Genomic DNA, 19,619 nt, shown 5'->3' with positions numbered 1-19,619 from the left:
GAGATTTTTTAGGGTTTTGATGGCATTTTTTAGGGTTCTGATGGGGATTTTGGGGTCCCTGAGGGGGATTTTGAGGTCCCTGAGGGTTTTTTTGGGGTTCTGATGGGATTTTTAGGGTTCTGATTGTTTTTTTTGGGGGTTCTGAGGATTTTTTGGGGGGTACCTAGGGAGGTTTTTAGGGTTCTGATGGGGTTTTGGGGGTCCCTGAGGGGGATTTTGGGGTCCTTGAGGGTTTTTTTGGGGGTTCTGATGGGATTTTTAGGGTTCTGATGGGGTTTTGGGGGTCCCTGAGGGGGATTTTGGGGTCCCTGAGGGGTTTTTTTTGGGGTTCTGATGGGATTTTTAGGGTTCTGATTGGTTTTTTGGGGGTTCTGAGGGGTTTTTGGGGTTCCTATGGAGGTTTTTAGGGTTCTGATGGGGTTTTGGGGGTTCCTGAGGGGGATTTTGGGGTCCCTGAGGGTTTTTTGGGGGGGTTCTGATGGGATTTTTAGGGTTCTGAGGGGTTTTTGGGGGGTTCCTAGGGAGGTTTTTAGGGTTCTGATGGGGTTTTGGGGGTCCCTGAGGGGGATTTTGGGGTCCCTGAGGGTTTTTTTTGGGGTTCTGATGGGATTTTTAGGGTTCTGAGGGTTTTTTGGGGGTTCCTAGGGAGGTTTTTAGGGTTCTGATGGGGTTTTGGGGGTCCCTGAGGGGGATTTTGGGGTCCCTGAGGGTTTTTTGGGGGGTTCTGATGGGATTTTTAGGGTTCTGATTGGTTTTTTGGGGGCTCTGAGGGGTTTTTGGGGGGTTCCTAGGGAGGTTTTTAGGGTTCTGATGGGGTTTTGGGGTCCCTGAGGGTTTTTTTGGGGGTTCTGATGGGATTTTTAGGGTTCTGATCGGTTTTTTGGGGGCTCTGAGGGGTTTTTGGGGGGTTCCTAGGGAGGTTTTTAGGGTTCTGATGGGGTTTTTGGGGTCCCTGAGGGGGATTTTGGGGTCCTTGAGAGTTTTTTGGGGGGTTCTGATGGGATTTTTAGGGTTCTGATCGGTTTTTTGGGGGCTCTGAGGGGTTTTTGGGGGTTCCTAGGGAGGTTTTTAGGGTTCTGATGGGGTTTTGGGGGTCCCTGAGGGGGATTTTGGGGTCCTTGAGAGTTTTTTGGGGGGTTCTGATGGGATTTTTAGGGTTCTGATTGGTTTTTTGGGGGTCCTGATGGGTATTTTGGGGTTCCTGGGGTGGTTTTGGGGTTCCTAGAGAGTTTTCTTGGGTTCCTGAGGAGCTTTTTTGGGGTTCTGATGGTTTTTTTGGAGTTCTGAGGGGGATTTTGGGGTCCTTGAGGAGCTTTTTTAGGGTTTTGGTGGGATTTTTTAGGGTTCTGATGGGGATTTTGGGGTCCCTGAGGGTTTTTTTGGGGTTCTGATGGGATTTTTAGGGTTCTGATTGGTTTTTTGGGGGTTCCTAGGGAGGTTTTTAGGGTTCAGATGAGGTTTTGGGGGTTCCCGGTGTGGTTTTGGGGTTCCGGGGGGGGTCTCTGTGGCTTTTGGGGTGCCCCTAACCCCCCCTTTTTTTCTCCCCCCCCCCCCAGATCCGAATCGATAAACTGGTTGATAAGTGGTCGGGGTCGATCGAAATCGGGGTGACGGCTCATAACCCCAATAGCCTCGAGTATCCGGCCACCATGACCAACCTCCGCTCCGGTGAGAACCCCAAAAATAAGGGGGGGGGCCCCCCCAAAAAATTGGGGGACCCCAAAAACCCCCAGGGACCCCCCTCCCCCCCCCCTCAGAAAAACCAGGGACCCTCCCAGCCCCCTGGATGCTCAGAAAACCCCTAAAAGCATTAGGATTCCCCTCAGATTTTGGGGTCCCCCCTCAAATCTTGGGGTCCCCCCCGCTCTCTGAGCCCCCCCAGATATTGGGGACCCCCCCCCAGCCACCCAGGACCCCCCCAAAATTATTGGGGACCCCCCTAGACACCCCCCAAAACCAATGGGGACCCCAGGATGCTGAGAGAACCCTTAAAGATTTTAGGGTCCCTTCCAGATTTTGGGGTCCCCCCTCAAATCTTGGGGTCCCCCCAGCTCTCTGAGCCCCCCCAGATATTGGGGACCCCCCCCAGCCACCCAGGACCCCCCCAAAAATATTGGGGACCCTCCCAGCCCCCCAGGACCCCCCAAAACCTCAGGGTCCCCCTTGGATATCGAGTTCCCCCTGCAAGAGATTTTGGGGTCCCCCCAGCTGCTTGGAGCCCCCCCAAAAAATTTTGGGGTCCCCCCTAAACCCCAACCCCCCCTTCAAGATTGTGGGGACCCCCTAAGATTGTGGGGACCCCCCAAAACACACCAGGACCCCCCAAAATTTCTAATTTCCCTCAGTTTCCACCTAAAAAAAAGGGGTTGGGGGGGTTTTCTCGACTTGGGGTCCCCCTAAAAATGTTGGGGACCCCCCTAAAATGTTGGGGACCCCCCTGAAATGTTGGGGATCCCCTAAAAATGTTGGGGACCCCCCTCCAGGGACCATTATGATGAGCGGCTGCGGGATCCTCACGAACGGGAAGGGGACGCGACGCGAATATTGCGAGTTCAGCCTCGATGAGCTGCAGGTAACCCCCAAAAATCCACCCTGAACCCCCAAAAATCCACCCTGAACCCCCAAAAAATCCACCCGGGGAACCCCTAGAAGTCCCTGAACCCCAAAAACCCACCCAGGGAACCCCAAAAACCCACCCAGGGACCCCCAAAACCCCCCTGGGAACCTCAAAACCCCCCTGGGAAGCCCAAAAAATCACCCTGAACCCCCAAAAATCACCCTGAACCCCAAAAAATCCACCCAGGGACCCCAAAAATTTCCCTCAGGGAAGCCCCAAAAGTCTCTGAACCCCAAAAATGCACCCAGGGACCCCAAAAACGCACCCAGGTAGCCCCAAAACCCTCCCTGAACCCTGAAACCCCCCTGGGAACCCCCCAAAATCACCCTGAACCCCTAAAAAATCCACCCAGGGACCCCAAAAACCTCCCTCAGGGAACCCCCAAAACCCTCCTGGGAACCCCAAACCCTCCTCCAGGACCCCCCCAAAACTCCCTGAACCCCAAAACCACCCCCAGGACCCCCCCCCCAAACCCCTGGGACCCCCCAAAACTTGGGACCCCCCCAAAATTGGCTCCTCCCCCCAAAAAAAAGAATTTGGGGTCCCCCCCAGGCCCCCTTAGAGCCTTTGGGGGGGGTCCCTGGGATTTGGGGTCCCCTCTTAGAGCCTTGGGGGGGGTCCCTGGGATTTGGGGTCCCCCCTTAGAGCCTTTGAGGGGGTCCCTGAGATTTGGGGTCCCCCCCTTAGAGCCTTTGGGGGGGTCCCTGGGCTTTGGGGTCCCCCTCAGGCCCCCTTAGAGACACTTGGGGGGGTCCCTGGGATCTTGGGGGGGTCCCTGGGGTCTTAGGGGGGTCCCTGGGGTCTTGGGGGGTCCCTGAGATTTGGGGGGGCCCCTGGGTGACCCCAAAATCTTCAACCCCCCCCCCAGGAGGGCGACCACATCGGCCTGAGGAGGAAACACAACCACGCGCTTCACTTCTACATCAACGGAGTCGACCAAGGTGGGAGCCGAGGGCACCCCGGGACCTCCTGGAGGACCTGGAGAAGGTTCCGGAGCCTTGAGGAACCTCCAGGAGGTTCTTGAGAAGGTTCCATGGGCTTGAGGGACCTCAAGGAGGTTCTTGAGAAGGTCTTGGGCTCTTGAGGAACCTCCACGTTGACCTTCTCTGCTCTTGAGGGACGTCAAGGAGGTTCTTGAGAAGGTTCCGGAGCCTTGAGGGACCTCAAGGAGGTTCTTGAGAAGGTCCCGGGGCCTTGAGGGACCTCAAGGAGGTTGTTGAGAGCACCTTATGGTCTTGAGGAACCTCCATGTTGACCTTCTCTGGTCTTGAGAGACCTCAAGGAGCTTCTTGAGAACCTTCCATGGCCTCTAGGAGCCTCCAGGAGGTTCTTGAGAAGGCTCCAGAGCCTTGAGGGACCTCAAGAAGGTTCTTGAGAAGATTCTGGAGCCTTGAGGAACCTCCATGTTGACCTTCTCTGATCTTGAGGGCCCTCCAGGAGGTTCTTGAGAAGGTCTCGTGGCCTCTAGGACCCTCCAGGAGGTTCTTGAGAAGGTTCTGGAGCCTTGAGGGACCTCAAGGAGGTTCTTGAGAAGGTCCCAGGGCCTTGAGGAACCTCCACAAGGAACTTCTCTGGCCTTGAGGCACCTCCAGGAGGTTCTTGAGAAGGTTCCAGAACCTTGAGGGACCTCCAGGAGGTTCTTGAGAAGGTCCCGGGGCCTTGAGAGACCTCAAGTAGGTTCTTGACAGCATCTTATGACCTTGAGGAACCTCCATGTTGATCTTCTCTGGTGTTGAGGAACCTCCAGGAGGTTCTTGAGAAGGTCTTGTGGCCTCTGGGACCCTCCAGGAGGTTCTTGAGAAGGTTCCGGGGCGTTTTGGAACCTCCACGTTGACTTTCTCTGATCTTGAGGGACCTCCAGGAGGTTCTTGAGAAGGTTCCAGAGCCTTGAGGGACCTCCAGGAGGTTCTTGAGAAGGTTCCAGAACCTTGAGGGACCTCCAGGAGGTTCTTGAGAAGGTTCCGGAGCCTTGAGGGATCTCCAGGAGGTTCTTGAGAAGGTTCTGGAGCCTTGAGGGACCTCCAGGAGGTTCTTGAGAAGGTCCTGGAGCCTTGAGGAACCTCCATGTTGACCTTCTCTGCTCTTGAGGGTCCTCCAGGAGGTTCTTGAGAAGTTCCCGAGGCCTTGAGGGACGTCCAGGAAGTTCATGAGAAGGTTCCAGAGCCTTGAGGGACCTCCAGGGGGTTCTTGAGAAGGCTCCAGAGCCTTGAGGGACCTCCAGGAGGTTCTTGAGAAGGTTCTAGAGCCTTGAGGGACCTCCAGGAGGTTCTTGAGAAGGTTCTGGAGCCTTGAGGGACCTCCAGGAGGTTCTTGAGAAGGTTCCAGAGCCTTGAGGGACCTCCACGGGGACCTTCTCTGGCCTTGAGGGCCCTCCAGGTGGTTCTTGAGGAGGTTCTAGAGCCTTGAGGGACCTCCAGGAGGTTCTTGAGAAGGTTCTAGAGCCTTGAGGGACCTCCAGGAGGTTCTTGAGGAGGTTCCAGAGCCCTGAGGGACCTCCGGGAGGTTCTTGAGAAGATCCCATGGTCTCTAGGATCCTCCAGGAGGTTCTTGAGAAGGTCCCAGGGCCTTGAGGAACCTCCATGTTGACCTTCTCAGATCTTGAGGGTCCTCCAGGAGGTTCTTGAGAAGGTCTTGTGGCCTCTAGGACCCTCCAGGAGGTTCTTGAGAAGGTCCCAGGGCCTTGAGGAACCTCCACGGGGACCTTCTCTGCTCTTGAGGGCCCTCCAGGAGGTTCTTGAGAAGTTCCTGAGGCCTTGAGGGACCTCCAGGAAGTTCATGAGAAGGTTCCAGAGCCTTGAGGGCCCTCCAGGAGGTTCTTGAGAAGGTCTCGCGGCCTCCAGGAGCCTCCGGGAGGTCCTTGCGAAGGTCCTTGGGGGCTCTGGGTGACCTCTTTGTCCTCGTCCGCCAGGAGTGGCCACCACGCTGACCCCGCTGGTGGTCTACGGGGTGGTGGACCTCTACGGGATGGCCGTCAAGGTGACCATCGTCCACCAGCACAACGCCAGCGACCGGCTGAGGCGCCACAACGCCATCTTGAGGGCCTTGTCCCCCGAGGGGGGGACGCGGCGGCCGCCCCCGGCCACCGCGGGGACCTCGGGGACCTCCCCGACGGCCCCACCGAGGCTCCTCTTCCACCCCAACTGCGGCCAGAAGGCGGCGGTGGTCAACGAGGGGCGGACGGCGCTGAGGCCGCAGTGAGGGGACATCTCGGGGGGCTTCGTGGGGTCATTGAGGACCATGGGGACATCATTGAGGGCTTCCTGGGGTCATTGGGGACCATGGGGACATCATTGAGGGCTTCGTGGGGTCATTGGGGACCATGGGGACATCATTGAGGGCTTCATGAGGGCTTCCTGGGGTCATTGGGGACCACGGGGACATCATTGAGGGCTTCATGGGGTCATTGGGGACCATGGGGACATCATTGAGGGCTTCATGGGGCCATTGGTGACCATGGGGACATCATTGAGGGCTTCATGGGGTCATTGGGGACTATGGGGACATCATTGAGGGCTTCATGGGGTCATTAGGGACCATGGGGACATCATTGAGGGCTTCATGGGGTCATTGGGGACCATGGGGACATCATTGAGGGCTTCATGAGGGCTTCGTGGGGACATTGGGGATCACGGGGACATCATTGAGGGCTTCATGAGGGCTTTGTGGGGTTATTGGGGACCATGGGGACATCTCAGGGGGCTTCATGGGGTCATTGGGGACCATGGGGACATCACTGAGGGCTTCATGAGGGGTTCATGGGGTCATTGGGGACCATGGGGACATCATTGAGGGCTTCGTGGGGTCATTGGGGACCATGGGGACATCTCAGGGGGCTTCATGAGGGCGTCATGGGGTCATTAGGGACCATGGGGACATCATTGAGGGCTTCATGGGGTCATTGGGGGCCATGGGGACATCATTGAGGGCTTCATGAGAGCTTCATGGGGTCATTGGGGACCATGGGGACATCACTGAGCGCTTCATGAGGGCTTCGTGGGGACATTGGGGACCATGGGGACATCTCAGTGGGCTTCATGAGGGCTTCATGGGGTCGTTGGGGACCATGGGGACATCATTGAGGGCTTCCTGAGAGCTTCATGGGGTCATTGGGGACCATGGGGACATCTCAGGGGGCTTCATGGGGGCTTCATGAGGGCTTAATGAGGTCATTGGGGACCATGGGGACATCACTGAGGGCTTCGTGGGGTCATTAGGGACCATGGGGACATCATTGAGGGCTTCATGGGGTCATTGGGGACCATGGGGACATCTCATGGGGCTTCGTGGAGGCTTCATGGGGCCATTGGGGACCATGGGGACATTATTGAGGGCTTCATGAGGGCTTCGTGGGGTCATTGGGGACCATGGGGACATCTCAGGGGGCTTCGTGGGGTCATTGGGGACCATGGGGACATCATTGAGGGCTTCATGGGGGCTTCGTGGGGTCATTGGGGACCATGGGGACATCATTGAGGGCTTCATGGGGGCTTCGTGGGGTCATTGGGGACCATGGGGACATCTCAGGGGGCTTCATGGGGTCATTGGGGACCATGGGGACATCATTGAGGGCTTCATGGGGTCATTGGGGACCATGGGGACATCATTGAGGGCTTCATGAGGGCTTCATGGGGTCATTGGGGACCATGGGGACATCTCAGGGGGCTTCATGAGGTCATTAGGGACCATGGGGGCTTCATGAGGGCTTTGTGGAGTCATTGGGGACCATGGGGACATCTCAGGGGGCTTCATGAGGGCTTCATGGGGTCATTGGGGACCATGGGGACATCATTGAGGGCTTCGTGGGGTCATTGGGGACCATGGGGACATCATTGAGGGCTTCCTGGGGTCATTGGGGACCACGGGGACATCTCAGGGGGCTTCATGGGGTCATTGGGGACCATGGGGACATCTCATGGGGCTTCGTGGAGGCTTCATGGGGCCATCGGGGACCATGGGGACATCACTGAGGGCTTCATGGGGGCTTCATGGGGTCATTGGGGACCATGGGGACATCATTGAGGGCTTCGTGGGGTCATTGGGGACCGTGGGGACATCACTGAGGGCTTCATGGGGTCATTGGGGACCATGGGGACATCATTGAGGGCTTCGTGGGGTCATTGGGGACCATGGGGACATCACTGAGGGCTTCATGGGGTCATTGGGGACCATGGGGACATCATTGAGGGCTTCATGGGGTCATTGGGGACCATGGGGACATCATTGAGGGCTTCGTGGGGTCATTGGGGACCATGGGGACATCTCAGGGGGCTTCATGAGGGCTTCGTGGGGTCATTGGGGACCATGGGGGCATCGTTGAGGGCTTCATGAGGGCTTCATGGGGTCATTGGGGACCATGGGGACATCATTGAGGGCTTCATGAGGGCTTCTTGGGGTCATTGGGGACCATGGGGACATCTCAGGGGGTTTCATGAGGGCTTCGTGGGGTCATTGGGGACCATGGGGGCATCATTGAGGGCTTCATGAGGGCTTCTTGGGGTCATTGGGGACCATGGGGACATCATTGAGGGCTTCATGAGGGCTTCTTGGGGTCATTGGGGACCATGGGGACATCTCAGGGGGTTTCATGAGGGCTTCGTGGGGTCATTGGGGACCATGGGGGCATCATTGAGGGCTTCATGAGGGCTTCTTGGGGTCATTGGGGACCATGGGGACATCATTGAGGGCTTCATGAGGGCTTCGTGGGGTCATTGGGGACCATGGGGACATCATTGAGGGCTTCATGAGGGCTTCATGGGGTCATTGGGGACCATGGGGACATCTCATGGGGCTTTGTGGAGGCTTCATGGGGCCATTGGGGACCATGGGGACATCCCTGAGGGCTGACGGTGTCCTCGATGTCTTCTCCTTGCCCCCAGTGCCACCGACGACTTCAACCACGGGGTTGTCCTCAGCTCGCGGCCCCTGCGGGACAACGAGCTCTTCCAGGTCCGCATCGACAAGATGGTGGACAAGTGGGCCGGGTCCATCGAGATCGGGGTCACCACCCACAACCCCAACTACCTCCAGCTGCCGTCCACCATGACCAACCTGCGCTCAGGTGGGGCCCCAGCACCTCCAGGAGGTTCTCCAGGGGGTTCCTCGGGTCTCCAGGGGGACCTCCAGCATCTCCAGGAGATTCTCAAGGGGTTCCTCACATCTCCATGGGGTTCCTGACGTCTCCATGGGGCCTCCAGCACCTCCATGAGGTTCTTATGGGGTTCCTGAGGTCTCCATGGAGGCCACCAGCATCTCCATGAGGTTCTTATGGGGTTCCTGAGGTCTGCAGGAGGTTCTCATGGGGTTCCTCACATCTCCATGGGGTTCCTGAGGTCTCCATGGGGGTCTCCAGCATCTCCATGAGGTTCTTATGGGGTTCCTGAGATCTCCATAGGCACCTCCAGCATCTCCATGATGTTCTTATGGGGTTCCTGAGGTCTCCATGGGGCCATCAGGATCTCCAGGAGGTTCTTATGGGGTTCCTGAGGTCTCCATGGGGGTCTTCAGCATCTCCATGATGTTCTTATGGGGTTCCTGAGATCTCCATGGGGCCTCCAGCATCTCCATGACGTTCTTATGGGGTTCCTGAGGTCTCCATGAGGCCACCAGCATCTCCAGGAGGTTCTTATGGGGTTCCTGAGGTCTCCATGAGGCCACCAGCATCTCTATGAGGTTCTCCAGGGGGTTCCTGAGGTCTCCATGGGGCCATCAGCATCTCTATGAGGTTCTTATGAGGTTCCTGAGGTCTCCATGGAGGCCACCAGCACCTCCATGAGGTTGTTACAGGGTTCCTGAGGTCTCCATGAGGCCACCAGCATCTCCATGAGGTTCTTATGGGGTTCCTGAGGTCTCCAGGAGGTTCTCATAGGGTTCCTCACATCTCCATGGGGTTCCTGAGGTCTCCATGGGGACCTCCAGCATCTCCATGAGGTTCTTATGGGGTTCCTGAGGTCTCCAGGAGGTTCTCATGGGGTTCCTCACATCTCCATGGGGTTCCTGAGGTCTCCATGGGGACCTCCAGCATCTCCAGGAGGTTCTTATGGGGTTCCTGAGGTCTCCATGGAGGCCACCAGCACCTCCAAGAGGTTCTTATGGGGTTCCTGAGGTCTCTATGGGGGTCTTCAGCATCTCCATGAGGTTCTTATGGGGTTCCTGAGGTCTCCAGGAGGTTCTCATGGGGTTCCTGAGGTCTCCAGGAGGTTCTCATGGGGTTCCTGAGGTCTCCATGGAGGCCACCAGCATCTCCATGAGGTTCTTATGGGGTTCCTGAGGTCTGCAGGAGGTTCTCATGGGGTTCCTCACATCTCCATGGGGTTCCTGAGGTCTCCATGGGGACCTCCAGCATCTCCAGGAGGTTCTTATGGGGTTCCTGAGATCTCCATGGGGGTCTTCAGCATCTCCATGACGTTCTTATGGGGTTCCTGAGGTCTCCATGGAGGCCACCAGCATCTCCATGAGGTTCTTATGGGGTTCCTGAGGTCTCCATGGGGCCACCAGCATCTCCAGGAGGTTCTCCAGGGAGTTCCTGAGGTCTCCATGGGGTTCTCAAGGGATTCCTCACGTCTCCATGGGGTTCCTGAGGTCTCCATGGGGATCTCCAGCATCCCCAGAAGGTTCTTATGGGGTTCCTGAGGTCTCCATGGGGCCTCCAGCATCTCCATGAGGTTCTTATGGGGTTCCTGAGATCTCCATGGGGGTCTTCAGCATCTCCAGGAGGTTCTTATGGGGTTCCTCAGGTCTCCATGGGGGCCTCCAGCATCTCCAGGAGGTTCTTATGGGGTTCCTGAGGTCTGCAGGAGGTTCTCATGGGGTTCCTCACATCTCCATGGGGTTCCTGAGGTCTCCATGGGGGTCTCCAGCATCTCCAGGAGGTTCTTATGGGGTTCCTCAGGTCTCCATGGGGACCTCCAGCATCTCCAGGAGGTTCTTATGGGGTTCCTCAGGTCTCCATGGGGACCTCCAGCATCTCCAGGAGGTTCTTATGGGGTTCCTGAGGTCTCCATGAGGCCACCAGCATCTCCAGGAGGTTCTTATGGGGTTCCTGAGGTCTCCATGGGGCCATCAGCATCTCTATGAGGTTCTCCATGGGGTTCCTGAGGTCTCCATGGGGCCTCCAGCATCTCCATGATGTTCTTATGGGGTTCCTGAGGTCTGCAGGAGGTTCTCATGGGGTTCCTCACATCTCCATGGGGTTCCTGAGGTCTCCATGGGGGTCTCCAGCATCTCCAGGAGGTTCTTATGGGGTTCCTGAGGTCTCCAGGAGGTTCTTATGGGGTTCTTGAGGTGTCCATGGGGCCTCCAGCATCTCCAGGAGGTGCTTATGGGGTTCCTGAGGTCTCCATGGGGCCATCAGCATCTTTATGAGGTTCTCTAGGGGGTTCCTGATGTCTCCATGGGGACCTCCAGCATCTCCAGGAGATTCTCAAGGGGTTCCTCACATCTCCATGGGGTTCCTGAGGTCTCCATGGGGTCCCCAGCATCTCCAGGAGGCCAAGATGTCCTCATGGTGTCCCCAGGGCATCTCCAACCCCTCTGAGATGCCTCCAAGCCATCTCCAACCCCTCTGAGATGCCTCCAAGCCATCTCCAACCCCTCTGAGATGCCTTCAAGCCATCTCCAACCCCTCTGAGATGCCTCCAAGCCATCCCCAACCCCTCTGAGATGCCTCCAAGCCATCCCCAACCCCTCTGAGATGCCTCCAAGCCATCCCCAACCCCTCTGAGATGCCTCCAAGCCATCCCCAACCCCTCTGAGATGCCTCCAAGCCATCCCCAACCCCTCTGAGATGCCTCCAAGCCATCTCCAACCCCTCTGAGATGCCTCCAAGCCGTCTCCAACCCCTCTGAGATGCCTCCAAGCCCTCCCCAACCCCTCTGAGATGCCTCCAAGCCATCCCCAACCCCTCTGAGATGCCTCCAAGCCCTCCCCAACCCCTCTGAGATGCCTCCAAGTCCTCCCCAACCCCTCTGAGATGCCTCCAAGCCATCTCCAACCCCTCTGGGATGCCTTCAAGCCATCCCCAACCCCTCTGAGATGCCTCCAAGCCCTCCCCAACCCCTCTGAGATGCCTCCAAGCCATCTCCAACCCCTCTGAGATGCCTTCAAGCCATCCCCAACCCCTCTGAGATGCCTCCAAGCCATCTCCAACCCCTCTGAGATGCCTCCAAGCCATCCCCAACCCCTCTGAGATGCCTCCAAGGCATCTCCAACCCCTCTGAGATGCCCTCAAGCCATCCCCAACCCCTGTGAGATGCCTCCAAGCCATCTCCAACCCCTCTGAGATGCCTCCAAGCCATCCCCAACCCCTGTGAGATGCCTCCAAGCCCTCCCCAACCCCTCTGAGATGCCTCCAAGCCATCCCCAACCCCTCTGAGGTGCCTCCAAGCCCTCCCCAACCCCTCTGAGATGCCTCCAAGCCATCCCCAACCCCTCTGAGATGCCTCCAAGCCATCCCCAACCCCTCTGAGATGCCTCCAAGCCATCCCCAACCCCTCTGAGATGCCTCCAAGCCATCCCCAACCCCTCTGAGATGCCTCCAAGCCCTCCCCAACCCCTCTGAGATGCCTTCAAGCCATCCCCAACCCCTCTGAGATGCCTCCAAGCCATCCCCAACCCCTCTGAGATGCCTCCAAGCCCTCCCCAACCCCTCTGAGATGCCTCCAAGCCCTCCCCAACCCCTCTGAGATGCCTCCAAGCCGTCTCCAACCCCTCTGAGATGCCTCCAAGCCCTCCCCAACCCCTCTGAGATGCCTCCAAGCCGTCTCCAACCCCTCCGAGCTGCCCCCGAGGCGCCTCCGCCTTGTCCCCCGGGTTGTCCCCGACGTCCCCCGTGTCCCCGCAGGCACCTGGATGATGACGGGCAACGGGGTGATGCACAACGGCACCACCGTCCTGGACGAGTACGGCCACAACCTCGACCGCCTCAAGGTGGGGACGGACCCCCCCCCCCGAGGACCTTCTCGCCCCCCCCGTCTTGGTGGGGGGGGACTCCCCATCGATGACCCCCGTGGTCCCCCCCTCCCTGCAGGCCGGGGACACGGTCGGGGTGGTTCGAAGGGACGATGGGACCCTCCACTTCTTCGTCAACGGAGCCGCTCAAGGCCCAGCGGCCTGGAACGTCCCCCCCAACGTCTACGCCGTGGTGGACCTCTACGGGCAGGCGGCCCAGGCCACCATCGTGGAGGAAGGGGGTGAGCGAGGGGACCCCGGGGACAGCGGGAGGTGGGGTTGGGAGGTCAGAAGGGGCTTGGGGACATCGGAGATGGAGGTTTGGGGTCTTGGGGACATCAGGGGTGGGTTTGGAGGCATCAGGGGTGGGTTTGGAGGCACCTGGGGACACCAGGAGGTGGGTTTGGGAGGTTTGAAGGGTCTTGGGGACATCAGAGATGGAGGTTTGGGGTCTTGGGGACATCAGGGGTGGGTTTGGAGGCATCAGGGGTGGGTTTGGAGGCACCTGGGGACACCAGGAGGTGGGTTTGGGAGGTTTGAAGGGTCTTGGGGACATCAGAGATGGAGGTTTGGGGTCTTGGGGACATCAGAGGTGGGTTTGGTGGCACCTGGAGATGTCGGGGTTGGGTTTGGGGACACTGGGGACTCCAGGATGTGGGGTTTGGGGACATCAGGGGTGGGTTTGGGAGGTTAGAAGGGTCTTAGGGACGTCAGAGATGGAGGTTTGGGGTCTTGGGGACATCAGGGGTGGGTTTGGAGGCACCTGGAGATGTTGGGGTTGGGTCTGGGGACACTGGGGACACCAGGAGGTGGATTTGGGAGGTTAGAAGGGTCTTGGGGACATCGGAGATGGAGGTTTGGGACCTTGAGGACATCAGAGGTGGGTTTGGAGGCATCAGGGGTGGGTTTGGAGGCACCTGGGGACACCAGGAGGTGGGTTTGGGAGGTTAGAAGGGTCTTGGGGACATCAGAGATGGAGGTTGGGGGCCTTGGGGACATCAGGGGTGGGTTAGGAGGCACCTGGAGATGTTGGGGTTGGGTCTGGGGACACCAGGAGGTGGGTTTGGGTGGTTTGAAGGGGCTTGGGGACATCAGAGATGGAACTTTAGGGGCTTGGGGACATCAGGGGTGGGTTTGGAGGCATCAGGGGTGGGTTTGGAGGCATCAGGGGTGGGTTTGGTGGCACCTGGGGACACCAGGAGGTGGGTTTGAGAGGTTTGAAGGGTCTTGGGGACATCGGAGATGGAGGTTTGGGGTCTTGGGGACATCAAGGGTGGGTTTGGAGGCACCTGGGGACACCAGGAGGTGGATTTGGGAGGTTTGAAGGGTCTTGGGGACATCGGAGATGGAGGTTTGGGGCCTTGGGGACATCAGGGGTGGGTTTGGAGGCATCAGGGGTGGGTTTGGAGGCACCTGGGGACACCAGGAAGTGGATTTGGGAGGTTTAGAAGGGTCTTGGGGGCATCAGAGATGGAGGTTTGGGGCCTTGGGGACATCAGGGGTGGGTTTGGAGGCACCTGGAGATGTTGGGGTTGGGTTTGGGGACACTGGGGACACCAGGAGCTGGGGTTTGGGGACATCAGGACGTGGGTTTAGGAGGTTAGAAGGGTCTTGGGGACATCAGAGATGGAATTTTAGGGGCTTGGGGACATCAGGGGTGGGTTTGGAGGCATCAGGGGTGGGTTTGGTGGCACCTGGAGACACCAGGAGGTGGATTTGGGAGGTTAGAAGGGTCTTGGGGACATCAGAGATGGAGGCTTGGGGCCTTGGGGACATCAGGGGTGGGTTTGGAGGCATCAGGAGTGGGTTTGGTGGCACCTGGAGACACCAGGAGGTGGGTTTGAGAGGTTTGAAGGGTCTTGGGGACATCAGAGATGGAGGTTTGGGACCTTGGGGACATCAGAGGTGGGTTAGGAGGCACCTGGAGATGTTGGGGTTGGGTTTGGGGACACTGGGGACACCAGGACGTGGGGTTTGGGGACATCAGGACGTGGGTTTGGGAGGTTAGAAGGGTCTTGGGGACATCAGAGATGGAGGTTTGGGGTCTTGAGGACATCAGGGGTGGGTTTGGGGACATCAGGGGTGGGTTTGGAGGCACCTGGAGATGTTGGGGTTGGGTTTGGGGACACTGGGGACACCAGGACATGGGGTTTGGGGACATCAGGGGTGGGTTTGGGGACATCAGAGATGGAGCTTTGGGGCCTCGGGGACATCAGAGGTGGCTTTGGAGGCACCTGGAGACGTTTGGGGGTTGGGTTTGGTGGCCCCCAAGTTCTTGAGAAGCTCAGAAGAGACCTTGGGGTCCCCCCGAGGCCACGTCGGTGGCTTCGAGGGGACCTGGGAGGTGACCTCGTCCATCCCAGAGGTGCCGGCGCTGGTGGGAGAAGGTTCGGAGGGAGGGGACAGCCCGGGGTCCCCCGAGAGCCCCGAGGGGGGCGGAGGTGGCGGAGGTGGCAGCAGTGACCTGCGGTTCCACCGGCGTCACGGCTCCAACGCCGTCCTCACCAACGGGGGGAGGACCGCCCTGCGCCAGAACTGCCGCTCCGAGTTCAACGACGCCATCGTCATCTCCAACCGGTCAGGGGACACCGCGAGCCGCCCCCAGAGCCTTCGAAAGCCACCCCAGAGCCATCAAAACCCACCCCAGAGCCATCAAAAGCCACCCGAGATCCTCAGAACCCAACCCAGGTCCCTCAAAACCCAACCCAGACCCCTCAAAACCCACCTGAGAGCCTCAAAACCCACCTGAGATCCATCAAAACCCACCTGAGACCCTTGGAACCCACCCCAGAGCCATCAAAAGCCACCTGAGATCCTCAGAACCCAACCCAGAGCCATCAAAACCCAACCCAGAGCCATCAAAATCCACCTGAGATCCCTCAAAACCCACCCCAGAGCCATCAAAACCCAACCCAGGTCCCAAAAACCCACCTGAGATCCCTCAAAATCCAACCAAGATCCATCAAAACCCACCTGAGATCCTAAAATTCCAACCCAGATCCCTCAAAACCCAACTCAGTTCCATCAAAATCCAGCCTGAGATCCTCAGAACCCAACCCAGATCCATCAGAACCCACCTGAGATCCATCAAAATCCAATGCAGAGCCTCAGAACCAAACCCAGATCTGTCAAAACCCACCTGAGATCCTAAAATTCCAACCCAGATCCATCAAAACCCACCCCAGAGCCATCAAAACCCACCTGAGACCCTCGGAACCCAACCCAGATCCCTCAAAACCCACCTGAGATCCCTCAAAATCCAATCCAGATCCATCTAAACCCAACCCAGATCCATCAAAACCCACCTGAGATCCTCGGAACTCAACCCAGATCCCTCAAAACCCACCCCAGAGCCATCAAAACCCAATCCAGATCCATCAAAACTCACCTGAGAGCCTTGAAACCCACTTGAGATCCCTCAAAATCCAACCCAGATCCTCAGAACCCAACCCAGATCCATCAAAACCCACCTAAGATCCATCAAAACCCACCTGAGATCCCTCAAAACCCAACCCAGATCCATCAGAACCCACCTGAGATCCTCAGAACCCAATCCAGAGCCATCAAAACCCAACCCAGAGCCATAAAAACCCACCTGAGATCCTCGGAACTCAACCCAGATCCCTCAAAACCCACTTGAGATCCCTCAAAACCCACCTGAGGTCCCTCAAAACCCAACCCAGATCCTCAGAACCCACCTGAGATCCCTCAGAACCCACCTGAGATCCCTCAGAACCCACCTGAGATCCATCAAAACCCACCTGAGATCCCTCAGAACCCACCCCAGGTCCCTCAGAACCTCCAAGCTGAGCTCGGTGTCCCCATTGTCCCCTCCCCGGTGTCCCCAGGGCCCTGCGGGACGGGGAGCTCTTCGAGATCGTCATCCAGAAGATGGTGGATCGCTGGTCGGGCTCCATCGAGGCCGGTGAGGGGACACGGAGAGGGACCTGGTTGGGGGGGGGGGTGGGGGACACGGGGATGTCCCCAAACCCCTCCTCCACCCCGCCCCTCCCCCCACCATGTCCCCGTTGTCCCCTCAGGGGTCACGGCCATCCGCCCCGAGGACCTGGAGTTCCCCAACACCATGACGGACATCGACTACGACACCTGGATGCTCAGGTGAGGGGACACGGCCCCACGGCCCCACGGCCCCATGTCCCCACGTCCCCATGTCCCCCTGTCCCCCTGTCCCCCTGTCCCCATATCCCCCTGTCCCCCTGTCCCCCTGTCCCCCTGTCCCCATATCCCCCTGTCCCCCTGTCCCCCTGTCCCCCTGTCCCCATGTCCCCCTGTCCCCCTGTCCCCCTGTCCCCATGTCCCCATGTCCCCCTGTCCCCCTGTCCCCATATCCCCCTGTCCCCCTGTCCCCCTGTCCCCCTGTCCCCCTGTCCCCATATCCCCCTGTCCCCCTGTCCCCCTGTCCCCCTGTCCCCATATCCCCCTGTCCCCATATCCCCCTGTCCCCATATCCCCCTGTCCCCCTGTCCCCATGTCCCCCTGTCCCCCTGTCCCCATATCCCCCTGTCCCCCTGTCCCCCTGTCCCCATATCCCCCTGTCCCCCTGTCCCCCTGTCCCCCTGTCCCCCTGTCCCCATGTCCCCATATCCCCCTGTCCCCCTGTCCCCATATCCCCCTGTCCCCCTGTCCCCCTGTCCCCATGTCCCCCTGTCCCCCTGTCCCCCTGTCCCCCTGTCCCCATATCCCCCTGTCCCCCTGTCCCCATATCCCCCTGTCCCCCTGTCCCCCTGTCCCCATGTCCCCCTGTCCCCATATCCCCCTGTCCCCCTGTCCCCCTGTCCCCCTGTCCCCATGTCCCCCTGTCCCCCTGTCCCCCTGTCCCCCTGTCCCCATGTCCCCATATCCCCCTGTCCCCCTGTCCCCCTGTCCCCATGTCCCCCTGTCCCCCTGTCCCCATATCCCCATGTCCCCCTGTCCCCCTGTCCCCCTGTCCCCCTGTCCCCATGTCCCCCTGTCCCCATGTCCCCCTGTCCCCCTGTCCCCCTGTCCCCATGTCCCCATATCCCCCTGTCCCCCTGTCCCCCTGTCCCCATGTCCCCCTGTCCCCCTGTCCCCATATCCCCATGTCCCCCTGTCCCCCTGTCCCCCTGTCCCCCTGTCCCCCTGTCCCCATATCCCCCTGTCCCCCTGTCCCCATGTCCCCATATCCCCCTGTCCCCCTGTCCCCCTGTCCCCATGTCCCCATGTCCCCCTGTCCCCATATCCCCATATCCCCATGTCCCCCTGTCCCCCTGTCCCCCTGTCCCCCTGTCCCCCTGTCCCCCTGTCCCCTGTCCCCATATCCCCCTGTCCCCATGTCCCCATGTCCCCCTGTCCCCATATCCCCCTGTCCCCCTGTCCCCCTGTCCCCCTGTCCCCTGTCCCGTGTCCCTGTCCCCATGTCCCCCTGTCCCCATGTCCGTGTCCCCGCAGCGGCTCGGCCGTCATGCAGGACGGGAACACCCTGCGGAACAATTACGGCTGCGACCTGGACTCTTTGGGCGCCGGATCCCGCATCGGGATGATGAGAACGAGCCGGGGGGACCTGAGATACTTCATCAACGGCCACGACCAGGGGGTGGCCTGCTCGGGGCTCCCCGACGGTGGGGACGGGGGACAGGGGACAGGGGACAGGGGACAGGGGACAGGGGGACATGGGGACATGGGGACAGGGGGATATGGGGATATGGGGACAGGGGGACATGGGGACAGGGGGATATGGGGACAGGGGGACAGAGGGATATGGGGACAGGGGGACAGGGGGACATGGGGACAGGGGGATATGGGGACAGGGGGATATGGGGATAGGGGGACAGGGGGACATGGGGACATGGGGACAGGGGGACAGGGGGATATGGGGACAGGGGGACAGGGGGACAGGGGGACAGGGGGATATGGGGACAGGGGGACAGAGGGATATGGGGATATGGGGACAGGGGGACATGGGGATAGGGGGACAGGGGGACATGGGGACAGGGGGATATGGGGACAGGGGGATATGGGGATAGGGGGACAGGGGGACATGGGGACAGGGGGATATGGGGACAGGGGGACAGAGGGATATGGGGACATGGGGATATGGGGACATGGGGACAGGGGGACAGGGGGATATGGGGATATGGGGACAGGGGGACAGGGGACAGGGGGATATGGGGACAGGGGGACAGGGGGACATGGGGACAGGGGGATATGGGGACAGGGGGACAGAGGGATATGGGGATATCGGGACATGGGGACAGCGGGATATGGGGCCGGGGAGACATGCCGAGGCCCCATGTCCCTGCGGTGACGTCCCCTCACTGTCCCCAGAGGTCTACGCCGTGGTCGATCTCTATGGTCAGTGTGTCCAGGTGTCCCTCACCGGGGCCACCGTCCCCGCCGACAACAGCCAGGCCAGCGCCGGCGTCCCCGAGAAGGCCTGTGACCCCCCCTCGCCCGGTAGGGGACACGGGGGGACACTGGGGGGTGACAGGAGGGGATGGGGGGGGTGACACTGTCCCCTGTCCCCCTCAGGGCCCCCCCATTCCATGAATTCCATGGCTCCTGGGTCAGAACCTGGAACAAGGGGGGGGTCAGGAGGGGACAGGGTGGGACAGGAGGTGACGGAGGTGACAGGAGGGGCCAGGGGGGGTGACAGGAGGTGACAAGGAGGGTGACAGTGTCCCCTGTCCCCCCCAGGGCCCCCCCATTCCATGAATTCCATGGCTGCTGGGTCAGAACCTGGAACAAGGGGGGGGTCAGGAGGGGACAGGGGGGGACAGGGGGGTGACACGGGGGGACATGGGGGACGACAGGGCGGGTGACAGGGGGGTGACAGTGTCCTCTGTCCCCCCCAGGCCCCCCCCCATTCCATGAATTCCATGGCTCCTGGGTCAGAACCTGGAACAAGGGGGGGGTCAGGAGAGGACAGAGGGGTGACAGGAGGGGACAGGAGGGGACAGGAGGTGACACGGGGGGACAGGAGGGGACAGGAAGGGATGGGGGGGTGACAGGAGGTGACAAGGGGGGTGACAGTGTCCCCTGTCCCCCTCAGGGCCCCCCCATTCCTTTAATTCCATGG

General features: G+C 59.7%; 1 protein-coding gene across 1 annotated transcript in view; it reads left to right on the top strand.

The window, feature by feature from the left end:
• The window catches only part of NEURL4 (neuralized E3 ubiquitin protein ligase 4), a gene marked incomplete at its 3' end in the record, with an annotated part of 29,853 nt that extends 10,856 nt beyond the window's left edge, over positions 1 to 18,997 (top strand). The window contains 12 exon segments of the mRNA XM_069883078.1: positions 1,557 to 1,668; positions 2,484 to 2,572; positions 3,486 to 3,558; positions 5,526 to 5,811; positions 8,494 to 8,675; positions 12,456 to 12,541; positions 12,642 to 12,804; positions 14,926 to 15,139; positions 16,411 to 16,487; positions 16,603 to 16,681; positions 17,993 to 18,162; positions 18,869 to 18,997. Coding sequence (XP_069739179.1) covers positions 1,557 to 1,668; positions 2,484 to 2,572; positions 3,486 to 3,558; positions 5,526 to 5,811; positions 8,494 to 8,675; positions 12,456 to 12,541; positions 12,642 to 12,804; positions 14,926 to 15,139; positions 16,411 to 16,487; positions 16,603 to 16,681; positions 17,993 to 18,162; positions 18,869 to 18,997 — 1,660 coding nt within the window.
• Positions 18,998 to 19,619: the final 622 nt, after the last annotated feature.

This window comes from Phaenicophaeus curvirostris, unplaced genomic scaffold (genome assembly GCF_032191515.1).
Source record: "Phaenicophaeus curvirostris isolate KB17595 unplaced genomic scaffold, BPBGC_Pcur_1.0 scaffold_519, whole genome shotgun sequence".
In the NCBI taxonomy this organism is placed as follows: domain Eukaryota; kingdom Metazoa; phylum Chordata; class Aves; order Cuculiformes; family Cuculidae; genus Phaenicophaeus; species Phaenicophaeus curvirostris.
The sequence above is the reverse complement of the archived record's forward strand: the minus strand, read 5'-3'. Positions and strand labels throughout refer to the sequence as shown.